A 19,061-nucleotide genomic window follows, 5' to 3' on the forward strand; every position below is an offset into this window, starting at 1 on the left:
GGGTTATGTCTATTAATATTTGCTGTATTAAGAAATAAAGCTGATGAATTAAATATTTATTAGCTCATTTAAAAATGGCAATGATAAACTCATTATATAACAAGAAAAATAACATCTTGATGAAAAAATAACTATTTTCTAAAACAAAAAATATTATAGAGAAAGGGAACACAGACTTTTATAGTACCTACTATGCGCCAAGCACTGCGTTAAGCACTTTTTACAAATATCTCATTTGATTCTTACAACCACCCTGGGAGGTAGGTGCTCTTATTATTCCCATTTTACAGTTGAGGAAACTGAGGCAGACAGCACTTAAGTGACTTGTTCAGGGTCACACAGCCATTACATGTCTGTTCTGAGGCCATACTTGAACTCAGGTCTTGCTGACCCCAGTCCTAGCCCTTCATCCACTTCACCACCAGTTTGCCTTAGGAAGAAAAGTGGCATCATTTGACATATTTTTGCAAATCTCTTTAATGTCTGAAAATAGAAAACTACTGGATTCTTATCTCTGCTTCAGCATTCAATCTGTTGCAATATGTTGTTTTGGTTGAGGTATATGCAGAAAATCTGGCCTCATGTAGATATGTAGTTGAACAAGGGAGGAATGTTTTAATAGACAAAAGCCCTCTTAATATTATGATGAAAATCATTTTGGACTATCTCAAATGGCCCCGGGGACTACTAGGGATCCCTGGAGAACCTCAACTATACCATGCCTGGAATCATCCATGAAAATTTGCCTGGAGCCAGATTATTAAGGGGTCTAACTGTCAAAGAGAGGAGTTAGCATTTTATCCTGAAGGCAACAGGGAGAGATTGAAGCTTCTTGAGTAGAGGAGTGACCTGAACTTATCTGGTCTAGTGGAAGGATCCTTGGACCTGGAGTGAGGAGACTTTGTGACTGCTATTTTTTTAATCCTGTGACTTTGAGTCTTCCAATTGTGATTATTCTTTATCTTCTGAAATTATTTTATTTTTTAAAAATAAATTTTTATTGATGTCTTTCATTTTTACATCACCTCAATTTTCCCTTGTATTCCTTCTCTCTCCACCTCCCAGAGAGCCATAATGTATAACAAATAATTTAGTTTAAAAGAGAAAAAAAACAACAAAATCAATCAATATACAAAAAAAATCTGACTCTACATAGATTCTTACACATCCATGAACCCCCACCTCTACAAAGGAGTATAAGGAAGTGATTGACTTCTCACAGCCCTTCTTTGGGACCAAGTTCATTCTTTGTTGCATCGCTGCAGTGATTTTCTCTCTGTTTTTGTATTTATTCCTCAGGATGAACATTTTTTCTCCCTAGCAGAATACAAACTTGCAGTCAGTGACCACCTTTTTGTGAATCTCTTCACAGCATCTACAACAATGCCTATAACCTCATATGATTGTACTGAAGTGATTAGGGCAAGGCTTTGCTGAGCCTCAGTTTCCCCATATGCAAAATAGGGATACCAATACTCATAATTATTGTGACTTAAGTGCTGTAGTAACATTATTATTATAATGTTAGTAGTTAAGATGGAATGAACTGCCTTGGGAGTTAATGAGTTTCCCAACATGGGAGGTGTCCAAGTAGAAGTTGGGTGCCCCCTTCCAGGAAGGCTATGGGGGAGGGGTTCCTGCATTGGGAAAGGAGGTTGGAACTGGGGTCCTGGGGGTCCTTGAGAGCTTACAGACTCTAGGATTCTTTAAGAACATAATTTTACTGCAATGTGAGTTAGGGAGGTGAAAGAATGTGGGACACTGGCGTCATAGATTTCAAGCATGGGGTCCAGTCCTGAGACTAACAGGATGCACAGCACGCAGCAGCTCTCTGGTCAGGCAGGCAGGCTCTGGCGGTGGCTTCAGAGGGCGACAGCAGCTGCAGGGGGTTTGCTGGCGGAAAGGGGCCTCCCCCCTAGGCAGGGCCTATTCTGGGCTGTCATTTCCTGTTTCCGGCCTTGCTCCCAAGGGCGGTGGTTGGTGGGAAGTAAATGGGTACCCTCCTCCCCCAACCCTCCCAGGTCTGAGCCACATTCCCCAGCCATGTCTCCTCTTTCCACAGCCAGAGCTGAAGCCTGCCTGGAGTAGGTGGCTGAGCCTGGACAGGGAATTGGCTTTTCCTCTTTCATTCCCTTATGGGATCTGGGCTGCGAGGTCTCTCCCAGCCTCACCCTGGGTACAGTTAGTGAGAATGTCCTCCCTTTTGTCTAACCAGGGTCCTTCCTGCTGCCCCCCAGGAACCCTGGGCCTTGGGCCTTGAGTCACAGTTCCCTGGTCACAAGATTAAGGGCAACCATCAATAGGCCCTTGACCATCAGCTGATCTTCCAGAAGTCAAGCAGAAACTTCACCAGCCTCTTTCCTCTCCTCTCCTCGCCTCTCCTCTCCTCTCCTCTCCTCTCCTCTCCTCTCCTCTCCTCTCCTCTCAGATGTTTAGGGACATTCCCAGGGCCACACAGCTAGTAAATAGCTGTGGCTGGATTCGAATTTAGGTCTTCTTGACTCCAGGTCAGGCCCTGGATGCACTGTGGCTCTGAGGTTACAGGGTCAAAAAGGAAACAGTCTTTGACCTCCAGAAACTTGGACTGTATCTGCAGAAACAGCACATAGACAAATAAGTCTATTGCTTTCTTTTTTCTTCTCCCAAGGAGAGGACAACTGTTTCAAGCCCTGAGATGTCACATAAGTTATCTGAGCCCTCCCTGCCCCCCCACCCCTCCCCCCACCCCCCAAGACCAGGGTGTAGGAGAAGGTCAGGGATGTGTTGAAGTCAGCTCCAACCCACCTCACAAGAGAGATCATGAGATTTTTGGAAATCTAAAAATGATAAAAATTAGGATGTGATGTATTGTTTTGTGGATCATTTAGACTTAAGAAAGGGAAGGAAAAAGTATTAATGAAACAAACTGCTCTGCTAGTGAACAGACCATATTGTCTTTCCTATAAATACATTAAAAAACACAAAGTCATTTAGTGGAGGTGCTCCCCCTTTTTGGGGGAGTGGATCAGGAAGGGCATGAAGGCTGTGGCCTATGTGTGGAGCTTTGAAGAAGAGAAAGAGGGAAGGAGGGAGGGAAGTCCAGGCATGGGGGGGGGGGTGTCAGCCGATACAAAGGCACTGAAAGGGGAGGTGTAATGTTCCCTGGTCAAGTGAGTGAAAGAGTAATATAGATAAATCAGGAAAGGCAGGTTTGGATCCAGCTTGTGAAAGGTTTCAAATGCCGAGCAGAAGAATCCGTTTTTGATTCCACAGGAAACAGAGAGAGAGTCACTGAAATTTCTTGATCAGGGCAATGACATTGTGTCAGACTTGTTTTAAGAAGCGTACTTTGGCATCTGAGGGTGGGTTAGAGAAATGAGAAGTCTTATGAGGAGACTGTTGCAATAGTCCGAGTGACAGGTAACAAGGGCTTGAGACAGAGGTGAGAGGTGCTGGGGAGGCCAAATTTGGCAGCTGTTGGGATTTGGAAACGGAGAGGGAAGGGGTGAGGGTGATTCAGAAATGCTCGAAAGCTGGCCAGACAAGAGTTCTTCAAACGTTACCTCCTGTGACTCTTGATACATGGAGCCTTTTCATGTGAATTATTATTTAAAAAATTCCCCTTTTTATTACGAACTTAACAAACATGAACATTTCGATATCCAAAGAACAGAAAAGAGGACTATATGGGAACCTATGTGTCACATAGTCTGTTTTTTAAAGAAAACATATATTAAAGCCTATATCAGTCAGCTAGGTGGTCCAATGGCTGGAGTGCTGGGCCTGGATATGGGAAGACCTGAGTTCAAATCCAACTTCAGACACCTAATATCTGCGTGACCTTTGGAAAAAGTCATTTTAACCTTTTGTTACCTTAGTTTCTTCAACTGTAAAATAGGGATAGTAAAAGGACCTACCTCTATGGGTTGTTTTGAGGATCAAATGGGATAATATTTGTAAATGACTTAGGACAATGCCTGACACATAGGAAAACAATAAATGCTGGTTATTATTATTATTAAGGTGAACACAATAATAACAAAACTGTCTTGTCTATTTCCTGCTTTCTTCAGAACATTTTTTGTTCATCGTTCTTTCATTTCTTCTTTTTGTGTGTGTGTATCACTGTCACTAACTACGAGCTCCACCTCCCCCCTACCCTTTAGATGTCCTCCCTCATGCAAAACAAACCCCAATATTGGTGACATCCAAAAATGTCTGTCCCTTTCTGTCTCTCTAGCCCATCCATCACTCCTCTGTCAGGAGGTGGGAGGCATGCTTCCTCCATGGGTCCTTGCATGGGCTTTCTTTGGGCATTGCATGATCCCAGTTCTGACGGTTCAAAATAATTTTTTGGTTTAACTTTATTTGCAGTTGTATGAATTGTCTTAGTTCTGCTCACTTCTCAGCAACATTCCGTGCGTGTTCTCCTAGGTTTCTCTGCATCTATCCTTTTTGTTGTTTCTTAGAGCACAGTAATACTCTTTCATTCAGATGCTAGGATTTGCTTAGACTTTCCCCAGCTGATGGGTTTGCTTCCAATTCTTTGCCACAGCATAAAATGCTACTGTGAATATTTTTGTGCATATGAGCCAAAATCTTTCTGCCTGAGCGCTAGGGAAGGAGGCTTTGCTGCTAAGTTTTGTGTGGAATGGAGAGGGTGGGGAGTGGCATTGGGCTCAGGGCCCATTTTCTCCCATCCCCTTTACCTCCCTCTCTCTTCCAGTTTCTTTGCCTCAAGAATATCCGCACCTTCCTTTCGGCCTGCTGTGAGAAGTTTGGCCTTCACAGAAGCCAGCTGTTTGAGGTCTTTGACCTTTTTGATGTGCAGGACTTTGGGAAGGTAAGTCATTTGAACATCTGTCTCTCTCTGCCCTGATCCTGGGCCCCATGGTCCTTTCTTTAGGACCAAGAGCCCTAGGCCCATTGGAGGCTTGGGTACTAGTACCCAGGATTTAGAGCTAGAAGAGATATCAGAACCCATCTAAAATCATTAAATGCTGACTGCTCCCCACCTCCTCCAAGTGAAAGTCCAACACCCCAAAGTTTGAAAGAAACTGGCCAATGTATGTGTGTATGGGGTGGGAGTGACCAAAGGAGCAAGATGGCTGAGTAGAAAAGTTGAACTGCATAAACTTTAAGTCCACCTACTATGTATGAGTGGAGAGAGCCTGGTCTGAAGCATGGTGGGGATTTTCAAAGGAAAGAGAAAACAGAGATCTTTAATTTGGAGGAGAAGAAGGGGAAGATGGAAGAAAAAGAAGTCACTGATTAAATGAGTTGGAAGGATCTGGTAAAAACAACTTTTGGTGAAGGGGGCATCAGACACTTGGAGGGGTAGGTATGGGGGAGAGGAGTTCAGTTAGACAAAGCTTCCTGGAGGAGGGGGTTTTTGAGCTTAGGTGTTGAGGACTCATGACTTGTTCGGAAAGGAGGAAGAGAGAAAGGGTGGGCATGGATAATCCTGGCACAGGAATGCTGATCCTTGGGAGTGGACATGCAAATTATATGGTTTCTGGGTTTTTGTTGTCTACAGGTGAAAAGTTAATAATGGGTGGGGGACTATAGGAGTCCTGAGGTCTTAGAACTTAGAAATCCTGAAAGCTCAAAAACCCAGATTCATAGTTTTTAAAACTCCAGGCTCCTGGACTCTTAGAAATCTAGAACCCTATGCTCTAAGGGGCTGAAATTCTGGGATCTAGAAAGATCAGAATAGTGGACTGTTGAAATTAAGGTTGTAGGGGAACCCAGGCTTAAGGGTTTATCAGAATTCATGATGCTTGTGCTAGGGATGGTTATCTGGCCAGGCCCATCTTGGTCCCCATTTCTGCGTCTTTTTTTCATGCCCAGGTAATCTACACCTTGTCAGCTCTGTCATGGACGACAATTGCCCAGAACAAGGGGATCATGTGAGTTCAAGCATTTTTTTCTTGCACATGGTAGCCTTGGGTTGTGTGTTTCTAAAACCCCCTCCTCATGCCTCCCCCCTCCCCATCACCTGGACTCTCCATTTTTCACCGTCTGGCTCCCCTCTTCTTCTCCTGTGGTGGAGACTAATGTATGTACAGGGTTTATTTTTTGTTGTTGTTGCTTTTTTTTTTTAACCACACCTTCCAATGCATATAAATATAATGGACGATGATGTAGCCAGAACCTGCAGAAATCCCCGAGACAGGGACAGAACATCAGCTCATTGCCCCATCACATTCTACAGCCTCCTCTTCCCAACTCTGCCTCTTTCTTCCCCAGGCCCTTCCCAACAAATGACGACAACCTTGGGGATGATGACATCTACAGTGGCCTGTCGGATCAGATTGAGTGAGTGCCCCCCACTGGGAGATGGATCAGAAACCAGCAGCTGGAGACTGAGCTTGCTACTATTTCTTGGCCAAGAGAGGGAGAGCAGGGACGGCTTTACCCTGAGGGAGATCTGAAAAGAGGAAGGCATAGATAGAGCTGTGGGTTCCTGGAGGAGGGGACTTGGTAGAGCCACATTGGTCTATATAGGCTTTGGGCGCCAGAGGAGAGGGGTATCTTGTGTGATGAGGGTGCCTTCCCCCAAGTGACACCGTGGAGGAAGATGAAGAGCTGTATGACTGTGTGGAGAATGAGGAGGAAGAGGGAGACGAGATCTATGAAGACCTCATGCGGACAGAGCCCACACCCATGCTGGTCAGTTGGGGCATTGGGGGTGTGCAGGGCTCTGACCTGGACATGGGAAGGGCCTCCCACATGTGTGTGCTCTTCCTCCCTTTCTCAGCCAAAGATGACCGAGCTGGACAAGAGGATCTGTTGTCTCCGGGAGATCCAGCAGACAGAAGAGAAGTACACGGACACACTCAGCTCCATCCAGCAGGTGGGCTCCTGGCCTGGGGCGGCTGGAGGGAGGGCCCTCTCCTCTTCTCCTGGCTCACTTCTATCTTCTCCAACCTCTAGCACTTCCTGAAGCCCCTGCAGAGGTTCCTAAGATCAGAGGACATTGAGATCATCTTCATCAACTTGGAGGTGAGCTTAGCCAGCCCTTTCCTGAAGTCTTACCAGGGCTCTCCACTCTAGCTTTTCTGGCCCATTCTCTCTCCACCCATTTACTTGGTCACTCCTTCTCCCCTTCATTCATCCTGCTAAAGTATCCAGAATACTGGATTCAGAGTCAGGAAGACCTCAGGTTCAAATACTATCTCTGATGGTATGACCCTGGGTAAGTCACTTAGGCTCTCTGAGCCTCACTAATCAATCTGTCAAACACAATACCTGTAATAGCTGCCTCACAGGGTTAAACCAAGTCAACAAAAATTTATGAAATACCTACCATATGGGGCAGGTAAGGAGAGAGCATCAGCCCTGGAGTCAGGAGGACCTGAGTTCAAATATGACCTCAGACACTTACTAGCTGTGTGACTCTGGGCAAGTCATTTAACCCTGAGTGCCTCAAAAAACAAACCCTACTATGTGCCTGACACTGTGCTAAAGAAAGGCAAAAGACAGTGTCTGCTCTCAGACTGCTGACAGTCTTATGAGGGCAGAGAGACAACATGCATACAACTATGTATAAACAAGATATGTACAGGATACATTGGATATAATCTCATATTATGCAGCCTTTAAGTGTTACATAAATGTCACTTATTATTTAGTGAGCAGTTATTAAGCACCTACTGTATGCAAGGCCCTGGGTTCAACACCAGCTCATTATGACACAAATAAGTTCCGGAGGAGTTTACTACAAGTTAATGGGGCAACAGGGGAGTGGAGAGAATCAGGCACATAAATAATTGTGATGTGGGTGCCAAGGAGGATAAATTTTATGGGAAATTTGAGGAGGGAGAAGGGTCAGGAGAGGCTTCCTGGAAGAGTTGGTACCATGAAGGAAAGGAGGCCCGTCAGCAGAGAGTGACGGGAAGGGTGTCCTTCTAGGCCTGGGGAACGGCATAAGGAAAGGCAGGGAGATGGGAGAGGGGAGGAGGAGACTGAGAGTGGAAAGGAGTGAAATTCTGATAGAGTGTGATGAATGCAAGAGGAGGCTAGAAGAATATGAAAGGTCTTGAGGGGCAGGGGGGTTGTGACAGGGTGTCAGGAAATGTGTTTTGGCAGTTGTGTGGAGGATGGCTACGAGAGTGGGAGACTGGAAGCAGAGAGGCCCCTTAGGGGGCTATTGGAAAGGGATGATTGGGGCAGTTACATTGGGAATGGAGGCAGGGAACGGATAGGAGAGATGTGGAGCTGGACTCAGTGGGATCCAGGGACTGTCCTGATTGGATGTGGGGACTGAAGGCTCAGGAAGAGTCACAGATAACCCTGAGGCTTTTAGTCTGAGTGATTGGCAGTCTGATGGTACCTTCAACAGAATTAAGGGAGTCAAAAGGAGAGGGGAAGATGTTAAGGGGAAGACAATGAGTTCAGTTTTGGACATGTCAAGTATGAGATGCCAGGGGAATACCAGTGTGACACAGTGGAAAGATTATTGAATTAAAAGTTAGAGAACCTGGGTTCAAATCCTTGCTCTTCCACTAACTGCCTGTGTGAACTTGGCAAATCACCTGTCTTCTCTAGCCTCAGTTTCTCCATCTGTAAAGTGAGGGGGTTGGACTAGATGACATTGAAAACCTCTTTTAGTCCCAAGTACATGATCCTATGGTCCTATCCATATGGATGTGTCTGGTGGGTTGGTGAAAATAGAAGGCTGAAGTTCAAGTGAAGGTTGGGGTGGAGATTGAGATGTGGGGGTCATTTGTGTAGATTCACTAAATGATGGTATAATATAATGCCAAGCCAAGGCAACTTCCCAAGGTTCAAAATACCAGCATAGGTGCTCTCCATTTTATTCAGTGAAAAATTAGGAACAGAGAAGATCAAAATATGACATCACTCAAAATACAGCATTTACTAAGTGTGATTTAATCAAGTACTACTCCACCCCTGGACATTACATTCATTTAATCAATCACAAAGTCCCTCTTCTAAATACTACTCTACCCCTAGGCTGTACATTCATTTAGTCCATCACAAAGCCCCTGTTCTCAAATGGAGATTAGTTTCCAATCATAAGTAAAGTACATTCATTTGTTCAATCACAGAGCACAAAAAGGTCAAAAGTTCCCCACCCTTGGATCACACTTGAATCTACCCCAGAGTTACAACAAGCTTAAGCACATCATTTAATACCCAAATGGAGGTCTTTAGGTCTTTTCTTCATCTTGACCGAAGCAAGTTCTCAGCAATCTTTGTTCCTGGGGAGACAAAGCTTAGCAAGGCCACAAGATACATTGTCAGTCTCTTCATAGTCTCTTCATTAATTCATTCTCTGTCTGCAGAACAGTCCTAGGACCCCTGAAAACATTAGCAAAACCCTCTTCCAGGATTTCTGTAAACATACAACAAGAAAATCCTTCTTCAGGGCTTCTGAACCAACAGCAAGGTTCTCAGACCTCTGCAACAACAGCATTGTCTTTCACCAGTGGACAAATCTGGCAAAACAACATCAAAACAGAAAGACAAAGTACCAGCATAACAGCCATGTCTCCTCAGTCCTTGGCAGCTCTGGGTGGCAGCTCTCAAAAGTCCCGGGCAATTCAACGTGGCCCTCAGCAATCCTCTCAGTCTCTCTCTGCCTCCAAGATGCTGCTTCCAAAAAGTTCTTCTGCCTCTCTCTTTTCTTGTGTCTCTCTAAATTGACGTCACCAGCTTCTCCCAGTTCAGCCCTCTCTTTTCACGTCAACAAGGCCATCCCACAAGTGGGATTCACAAGCTCTGGGTTTTAACATGATCAAACCAAAAACCAAGCCAATACAGGGGGACTTTAAATTACATTACTATTACAGATGGGGAGAGAAAAGTGAGTAGCAGGAGGGTGAAAAGAGAGCCTAAGAAGGAACTTTGGGAAGCACGTCTATTCAAGTGGAAAGAAGAGAAGGAATAAGTCTTCCAGAGATGGGGGGGTAGTCTGGGAGGGGGTGGGATGGGGACACATAAACCAAGCATGGAGTGGGAATTGGGAAGATTGGAGCAGACCTGCAGAGAGGCCCAAGAGGAGGATGAGAACAGAAAAGGAGGGTTTTCTGCCTCCCTCAGTGTATAAAATGCTATAGGGAAATCCCAAATTGTTTCTGTTTCTGGTTCCTGTTCTGAAGGGCTAAGGGGTTCGGTTGTCCTAGGGGTTGGATAGGGGGTTCTCTGGTCTTGGAACAGACCTCAGAGGGACAGAGGAACTTTTTGATGGTAAGGCTCCTGATGGTGAGTTAGGGAAACTATGACTTGGTCATCTATGTATACTATGTATATGGTGTGTGTGTGTGTGTGTGTGTGTGTGTGTGTGTGTGTGTGTGTGTGTGTCCAGGTTCCTTTTGAGGGATACCACATCAAAGTAACTATTGGTCTGGGCCTTATGGGATGGAAACCTGTCAGTGATTTTAGATTTAGATTTACTAAGCATTTATTAAGCACATTTATTAAAATGTGCTAAGCATTTCACAAATATTGTCTCATTTGGTCCTCATGACAATGCTGGGAGATAGGTGCTCTTATTATTCCCCTTTTTATGGATGATGAAACTGAGGCAAGCAACAGTTAAGTAACTTGCCCAGGGTTACACAGCTAGTAAGTATATGAGGTCACATTGGAACTCAGGTCTTCCAGACTCCAAGTCAAAGACTCTTATCCACTGGGACACCTACCTGCCTCTAGTAATCTTTTCTGTCCTGGGTCTAACCTGTTCTTAAGGGAGGCCTTGTACCTCAAGATCAGCCCCCTATCCTCCACCCATCCCTATATATGTTAGTTGACATTTGATGAAGATAAATGTAAAGTTCTCTATTTGGGGTTCAAAAACAAACTGTATGTGAAAAGGACCTGAGTGTTTTAGGGAATGGCAAGCTCAATACAAATCAGCATGGTGCCCCCCCAAACTGATATTATATTTGGCTGCCTTAAGAGAAGCACAGAGTCCAGAAGAAGGGAGATGTTGGCCCCCCTCTGTTGTGCCTTGGTCAGATCACATCATATCTGGAATGCAGAAATACCATTCTGGGTGCCTCATTGTAGGAAAGATTAACAAGCTCAAATAAATCCAGAGGAGAGCCACCAGGAGAGTGAGGGGTATGGACACCAGGCCATTTAGGGCTGATTGAGGAAATGGATACCCTAAGGTTATTGATTTAGAGTTGGAAGGGGCCTTGGAGACCATTTAGTTCAAACCTGCATTTTATAATAATATATATATATAATATAATATGTTACATATTATGTATTATAATGTATTATACTATATATAATATATTATAATATGATGTATTATAATATATAATATAATAATGCATAACTTGGGTCTAGGGAGGGTAAATGTTTTGTAGTCATACAGGGAGTAAGTGGCAGGTTTGAACCCTGGTTCTATCATTCTTCTGAGTCCAAATCCAGTGTTCTCTCCAAGATATTTATGCTGGAGAAGAAAAGAGAAGACTGGAGAATTTGGGGAGACACAGAATAGCTGTCTTCAGGTACTTGAAGGCTCTGGTGAAAGAGGTCAAGATCTCCCCAACCTCAGAGTGCTACATAAAAGTGGGATATTGACTGTTGATGTTCTTAGTTCTGCTTGGCCCCAAAGGGCCAAATTAGATGCAATGGGCGGAAGCTGCCTAGAGATCAATTTAGGTCTGATGTGTGGAAATAAAACAAATTCCTAACAATCAAAACTCTTTCAAAGTGGAAAGTAGGAGGTTTCCCCATACACGGGAGTCTTCAGAAGGAGGAGGGACACTCAACTGCAAGGGAGATTCCTAGTCATGTGTGGCTTGGACCAGAGCCATGGGCTCAAACTCTAATAGAAATGGGGCTCGTGTATAAGGATCCCTGCCTGCTGTATATGGACTTGGTTTTCAAATGGAATATTATTTATTTTATTTTTATTTATTTAGATAAATATTTCTCAAGTAGATTTTAATCTGGTGCTGCAGGCCTTGTGTTTGACCCCTCTGGGATCACCTCCGAGATCCTTTGATTCTGTATTTTCTTCTCAGGACCTTCTCAGTGTCCACAGTAACTTTCTGAGGGACCTGAAGGAAGCACTTTCGGCCAGTGGTGCCCCAGACCTTTATCAGGTGTTCATCAACTATAAGGAAAGGTGAGGCTGGAAAGGGGAGCGGAGACTAAAGGAACTACTGCTGCCCAAGCAGATGCTACGTAGTCTCCAGGGCCCCCTGCTCACCAGCCACTGGGGCGGGGGGGGAGGGCTGTAGATCTGGGTTCCAGTTCTGACTTAAGCACAATTGGCTTCGTGGCTTTGGGTAAATCACTCCCTTTCTCTGGGCTTCAACTTTCTCTACAATCAAATGGGGGTACACCAAAGCTTAATGACACTCCTGGGGTAGGGGAAGGGATGCTCAGACTGAGACACTGAAATGCCCTTATGCCCTTGGGTTCTCAGGGATGTGCCAAGGCCAATTCAACTCTTGAGAGCCAATTGTTAAATTTTCAGTGTGAGCATTTACATTGAAAATTGGCAAACATTACAAATGAGGAATTAATTTATTGTTTTGTTAATTGTCTAGACAAGAATGTGATGGATAAAATGCTAATAACACAGATCAAACTTAAAAATATGTTGTGGACACATTTCCACTCCCCTAGAGAGCTGGTTGTTAAACATTTACCAGCATATCCCTGGTTTTCTCCCACTGCAGGTTCCTTGTGTATGGCCGTTACTGCAGTCAGGTGGAGTCAGCCAGCAAGCACCTAGACCGAGTGGCCAGCATGCGGGAGGACGTGCAGATGAAGCTGGAGGTTGGTGGGCTTGGAGTGGAGTGGGGAAGGAGGCACTGGTAGAACAAGAGACAACCAGAGCTTGTCTCATGAGGTTAGGCTGAGATGTACTCCATCTAACAATAATCATAACAGCAACAATAGCTCAAAATACCTAAATGATTCTGTGTTTTCATCAGTATAGTATTCTCTCCCACGATGCAGATTGCAACCCATCTATATGTGTTCATCCTGTATAACTCTTTTTCACATTTTTCTTCCCTTCCTGTGGTCCACCACAGGAGGACCATTCAAAGTTCTGGAAGTCTTTCTTGATTTCCCTTGATACTAAGAGAATGCCAGCGGGGCACAAAACAATCCCCTTGTTTTGTAGATAAGAAACTGAGATCCAAATAGGTTCAGTGATTTGTCCATGATCATCTGGGGAATAAGTAGAAGAGGTAGATTTTGAATTCAGTTCCTTTGACTCTTAATTCAGAACTTCATTCTCCTTCACTCTCACTTCTATCATCTTTTTTTCACTCACATGTGATGGCTCCTATTACCCCATTCTTCTTTCTTTATTCTCTGTTGGTAATGTATTACAGTTTGCCCACACCCACCATGTGCCTGTCCATTGCCTTCTGGGTGATGGTACTCATGTTCAGAGACTGCAGTATTCTATGTCTCACAGCTGTACAAGAATACCAGAAGAGTATATTACTATAGCCTTGTTTTCCCCCTGGAATAAGTCCATTTCTCAAAGTTTCCCTCTGATGCCTTAATGTAGTATGAAAGTGACTTGAGGGCCTTCCAGGTGATGCTAGCAAAGAATAAATTCTGTCAAGTTCTGTTACTCAGGAAAAACTGTGAGGGTGACCTCAGACTGTGCCTGCTTGCTAAAGACAGGCCTAGAAGAATCTGGAGAGACTGGACAATTGGGGATGGATTATTTGGCTATGACCATCCATGAAACAAAAATGCAAAATGGCAAATAGCCTCATTTCTCCCCTGCTTCTGCAGTGATGGTGACAACACATTAAGAAAAGCAGCAGATGTGGCAAGAATCAAAGTCTTTTCTACCCTGAATCAACTTTTCCCTTAGCCAGTGGTGCAATGAAAGTGATATCCTTGTGCAATGATGAACAAGGGTACATACGGCTGATGGGTACTGAATCATATCCATCCTGATACTCTCACCCAAGAGAAAACCAGACAAAAGAAGGAAGTTGCCTCTGAACAGAATGATGGCTGATGTTTGTTTTTTTTTAAAGCAATCGGGGTTAAGTAACTTGCTCAAGGTTACACGGCCAGTTATTTCTGGGTGTGGTGCTGAGTATCTGAGCCCAGATTTGATCCAGGTCATCCCAACACTGGAGCGGGTGCTCTTACTCGCTGAGCCACCTGGCCGCCCCTAAGCAATTGGGGTTAAGTCACTTGCTCAAGGTTACACGGCCAGGTGTTTCTGGGTGGGTGCTAAGTGTCTGAGCCCGGGATTTGATCTCCAGGTCTTCTCAACACTGGAGCCGGTGCTCTTACTTGCTGTGCTACCTGGCTGCCCCTTGTTTTTGGTTTTTAATTAAGATAGGCAAATAAAGGAGCTAGTGGAGTTGGTTTTAGCTATGTGTAGAAAGGAAACAAGAAGCATCATTTAATGGGACATTTAGCTATCTGGTATTGCACCAATAGTGATAAGACTTTGCAAAAAGAACCATCATTAAAACAACTATAGCTCTGTAACCAATATCTGATATTGAGAATAAAGAGATAGAGGAAAAAACCTATTAAAACTTTCTAAATTAAATCAACATATACTTTGATACTTGGTAACTTCAATACATAGATAGGAGTAGATGAGGATGGTGAAAACTATGATGGGAAATGTGATTCAGGAGTAAGGAATGAGAAAGGCCAATGCCTGGTGAGCTACATAGAAACCTCACATCTATGCATCATAAGTACTTTCTTTTGGAAAAGAATTGAAAAATTTTGGCCATGGAAAAGACTGAATAGCATCTCAGAAAAGGATAGTTATTTTATTTTATTTATTTTTTCCACTTAATAGCATTTTATTTTTTTCAATTACACGTAAAGATAGTTTTCAACATTCACTTTTATAAGATTATAAAATTTATTTATTTACTTATTAATTATAAGATTATAATGAAAAAATTAGAAATTTTTTTCTCCATCCCTCCTTTGGAAATTTATTTTATTTAACAGAGAGAAATGGTTCTTTGCTAGTATAAGCAGTTATCTCTGAATTATTAGCTGTCTGCTCTAAAAAGTTAGTAGTCTGACTGTACACAAAGATCAAAATTCATACAGATCCAGAAGGAAGAAGTGAGGAAAAGATATGTTGTACAATTAAAACAACTCCAACTTGATATGGTCAAACAAGTCCTTTAATAATATTTTTATTGATGCCTTTTGTTTTCATATTACATCAGAGAAATGGTCAATGATATCAATAGGATATGGGTGGAAGAAAGGACCTAGATGCAAACTATAATAATTTCATATAGATGTCTAGCTGACATCAATCAACCATCATAGAAAAAGAGACCAAAGGAGTCTGAAAAATGCCTTAACAAATAATTAACTAATTTGTCAAGAGGAAAGATATGGCACCCATGGGCTATGCCACTCCAGGATATAAACTGATTTGCAGAATCTTATGGAGAAGGATGATGGGTGACTATGAATAGTGCCTAAAAAATTAGAGACAATTGATCAACAAGTATTTATTAAGTCCCTACTGGGTTCCAGGCACTGTGGTAGGTGTTGGAGATACAAGAACAAAAAATGAAATGATCTCTACTTGCAATGAGCTTACATCCTACTGGGGGCATACAAAATATTCACTGATAAGCCAATTCAGTTTATAGAGGACACTAAATAGCAATGTGGCAGCTGTGTAGAGCATGGGTTAAAGAGAGAAGAGCCTGGGTAAAGTGTGACGGGTGAGGAGGTCGGTATAATAGTCCAAGGGAAACATGATGAGGATTTACACTAGTGTGATTGAGTGTGAATAGAGAGAAGGAAAAAAGGGGTAGATGAAAGACAGATGTCGAGAAAGTGGAATTATTAAGACTTGACAACTGATTGGATATATGGAAATGAGGGGGCAGTGAGTGACAGAGAAGAGTTGAAGATGACACCCAAGTTGTGAACTTGGGTGACTGAAAGCATGGTGGCGCTTTGATAGACATTGAGCTATCAGGAGGAGTGGAAGTTTCAGGGGAATGATACTGAGTTCTGAGGTAGTGATGTCCAGCAAGGGCTTGAAGATGTAGTACTGGAGTTCAAGTAAAGAGATGAGGGTTGCCGATGTACATCTGAGGATAATTTGTATAGAGATGGTAGCTGAATCCGTGATGAGAACACCTAGAGAGAAAAGAGAAGAAGGCTCAGGACAGAAGGAGGGAAGTGCAGGGACAAAACCAATGAGAGAAAGTTTAATAAGAGACTAAACTAAGCAAAGTCATCACAAGAATGAAACTGGAAAGAAGACAGCAAACACATGGAAGGTGGAAAAAATCTGAAGAGGTGTTTTAAAAAACACATACACTCTAAATAAACATCAAGGACAGTAGAACTATGACTCTGGCATTACATTTCCAGAAGTGCTTGAAGAGAAGGAAGAAATGTCACTAAAGAAAACAAAGATGGGCAAATCAGCTGCACTAAAACCAGTATTCTCAGAGGAGGTTCAAGCTGGAGGTGTTATAATTATGGGGACACTGGGGGATTAATTAATTTAGGTTTCTGAAGGAAGTGAAGATACCAATGATGTAGAAAACAAACAACTTGAACCTTATTACTATTTAAAAAAAAGATGACAGAGAATAATAAACAACTGAAACCTACTTTCCCACACACTTATTATTACACATTATTCCACATGTGTTACATATATACACATTTTATACACATGTTACACACACATATATAACACACATATATGAATATGCATGTTCATCGAGGATGTTCTTGGCAAAGTTATTAGAAGGGAACAGGTAGACTTTTGAGCAAAATTTCATGACAAACCACATTTTTTCCATTGAGCAATTAAGCGAAAGAGAGAGATCTCCCATGTTTTTTGTTGACTATAAAAAAGTATCTGATTTGGTAAAGTGAAATGCTGACTTAAGACCTCTCTTTCAACAATGTGTCTCCTATGCATCTGTCAACATGATACAAGATTCCTGTAAAGATATGACAACAGATAACCTTGTTTGATCAACTTGTGATCATTAAGATAAGACAACACCTAAAAGTGGAAGGTCTACACTCAGAAAGTGGATTTGCTACTGTCATGGAAGAGATCCAGCTCAGAGTCCAAGCAGAAGAGACGCTCCCCTATGGGATGCTAGACTTCAGATGCTCCTGTTTGTGGATGACTTTTTGCTAATTACATTAAGTAAAGTTACTGTCTTTCCACCTGGACTAACTATCCACCTGGAAAAACTAAATGGATGCAGAGGACATGGACTGGTTTTGCTTTGCTTTGCATCAGCACCACTTAGTACAATGGCTGGTAAATAGTAAACAACAATGCTTGTTGACTGACTGATGGTTGGAAAATCTGTTGAACTCATCTATCAGTAGAACTGTATATGTGTATGCACACATAGGCACTCACAACATATGTGCATGTACACATATATACACACATACATATATGTACACATACACATGTGTGGGCATATAATATATATATATTTCAGACACTTGAATTGGACAATAAACTGGCACCAGTTTTGAACAGAAGAAACAGCAGAATGGACTAAGTTGCCAAGTTCTATGAATGATAAATCATAGGATTTGGAACTAGGAGGGACCATCTAGTCCAAACCTTTCAGTTTACAGATAGGGAAACTGAGGCCCAAAGAATTAAAATAACTTGCTCAAGGTCATCTGGTTAGTAAATAGCTGAGCTTCCCAGCTTCCTCAGCCAGTGCTCTTTGTATTAGAAAGAGCCCAGGTGATAATTGCCATCATTCCTCACTTCTCCAGTTCTCACAGGTTTACAAAGCATGGTCCTCACAATAGACCATGAAGAAGACAGATATCATAATCTCCATTTTCCAGATGTGGGAACTGAATTCAGAGGAAGAGAAGTGACTTGTCTAAGGTCACACAGCTGGAATAATAACTGACAGGCTATATCCTCACTTGAACCTCCCAATAGCCCTGTGGTTACTGGTATTAGGTATATAGACATTATTCTTAGCCTCCTTATGTTACATATGAGAAAACTGAGACTCAGAGAGAGGAAACTCTGACTCGCCTTATGGTCACACAGCTGGTAAGTGTCAGTATATTTACAGTCAGACAGCAGCAGTGTGCTGGTAGATGGTCAGCAACCAACTCTCCAACAAAACAAAATCCCAACCAACCAGACCCATATCTTGTTCTTGAGTTTAATCTGCATTATTCCCTTTTTCTGTCACTTTAAAGCTAGACCAGAGGTGTCAAACACATTGCCTATGGGCTACCTCCCAGTGGGGCTGTACCAGTCAAATGTAATTGGGAAATATTTAAGAAAATAAACATAATGTTTATATATGGTTTTCTAAATCAATGTGTTGCCCCCAGGGATCAATCATTACCTACCGTCTGGTGGCCCCAGTTCGATACCTCTGGTCTAGACAATCAAGAATCGATTGATAAATCAAGCCCTGACTTGTAGCATTTGTGAAATTTCCCAAATGTAAATGCTGAGTCTGAACATCTTCTTCCCAATGGGCATAGGTCCGATTTGGCTCTAGCACAGCCCTGAACCTGCAAGACCAGCGTTGTTTGCTGTGCCAGGACACCTCTCAGGAATCAGAACTGGGATTTGTCTCTCAGTCCCCTGACAGCCCAGTGCTCTTTCTCCCATACCTACATGGTCTGTTTCCTTAGTGGCTTCCTGGGATGGACTTGCTGCTTTCTAGAAGCATGCATCTGTGCCTCTGAGCCTCTTCCAGGGCTTGACTTCTTTCCCAGAGGGTGGTTAGTCACAGTGAGATGTGAGCTCACCTGACCTGGCTCCCTGGCTTCTCTCTCCCACTCCCACCCCCCCAGGAATGTTCCCAGAGAGCAAACAATGGGCGGTTCACCCTGAGAGATCTGCTCATGGTGCCCATGCAGCGGGTGCTAAAATACCATCTCCTCCTTCAGGTGAGTTCTCTAGCTTCCTAAGCCCATGGGGTGGCTCTTGCTGGGGGAGGGGGATGGATGTCATAACAACTTCAGCTTCTATGGGCTTGAGTGGTTCAGGGCAACTGAGTGACGGGCTTGACTGGGTGTGTGTGTGTGGGGGGGGTGGTGTACAAAAAATAGTTTAAGAGAAATTCTTTCACTTT

At 43.2% G+C, this 19,061-nt stretch overlaps 1 protein-coding gene across 1 annotated transcript in view; it reads left to right on the forward strand.

The window, feature by feature from the left end:
* The window catches only part of VAV1 (vav guanine nucleotide exchange factor 1), a 37,496-nt gene that overhangs the window by 7,955 nt on the left and 10,480 nt on the right, over positions 1-19,061 (forward strand). Inside the window, exons 4-13 of the mRNA XM_069083173.1 lie at positions 4,706-4,822; positions 5,830-5,888; positions 6,229-6,297; positions 6,543-6,651; positions 6,740-6,835; positions 6,916-6,984; positions 11,988-12,091; positions 12,651-12,750; positions 18,781-18,876; positions 18,926-18,984. Of these exons, the coding sequence (XP_068939274.1) occupies positions 4,706-4,822; positions 5,830-5,888; positions 6,229-6,297; positions 6,543-6,651; positions 6,740-6,835; positions 6,916-6,984; positions 11,988-12,091; positions 12,651-12,750; positions 18,781-18,876; positions 18,926-18,984 (878 nt within the window). The remainder of the gene's footprint in view (positions 1-4,705; positions 4,823-5,829; positions 5,889-6,228; positions 6,298-6,542; positions 6,652-6,739; positions 6,836-6,915; positions 6,985-11,987; positions 12,092-12,650; positions 12,751-18,780; positions 18,877-18,925; positions 18,985-19,061) is intronic.

The sequence above is a fragment of the Petaurus breviceps genome, unplaced genomic scaffold (genome assembly GCF_028583685.1).
Source record: "Petaurus breviceps papuanus isolate PSGF00001 unplaced genomic scaffold, PetGlider_PUasm1.0 172, whole genome shotgun sequence".
Taxonomy (NCBI): domain Eukaryota; kingdom Metazoa; phylum Chordata; class Mammalia; order Diprotodontia; family Petauridae; genus Petaurus; species Petaurus breviceps.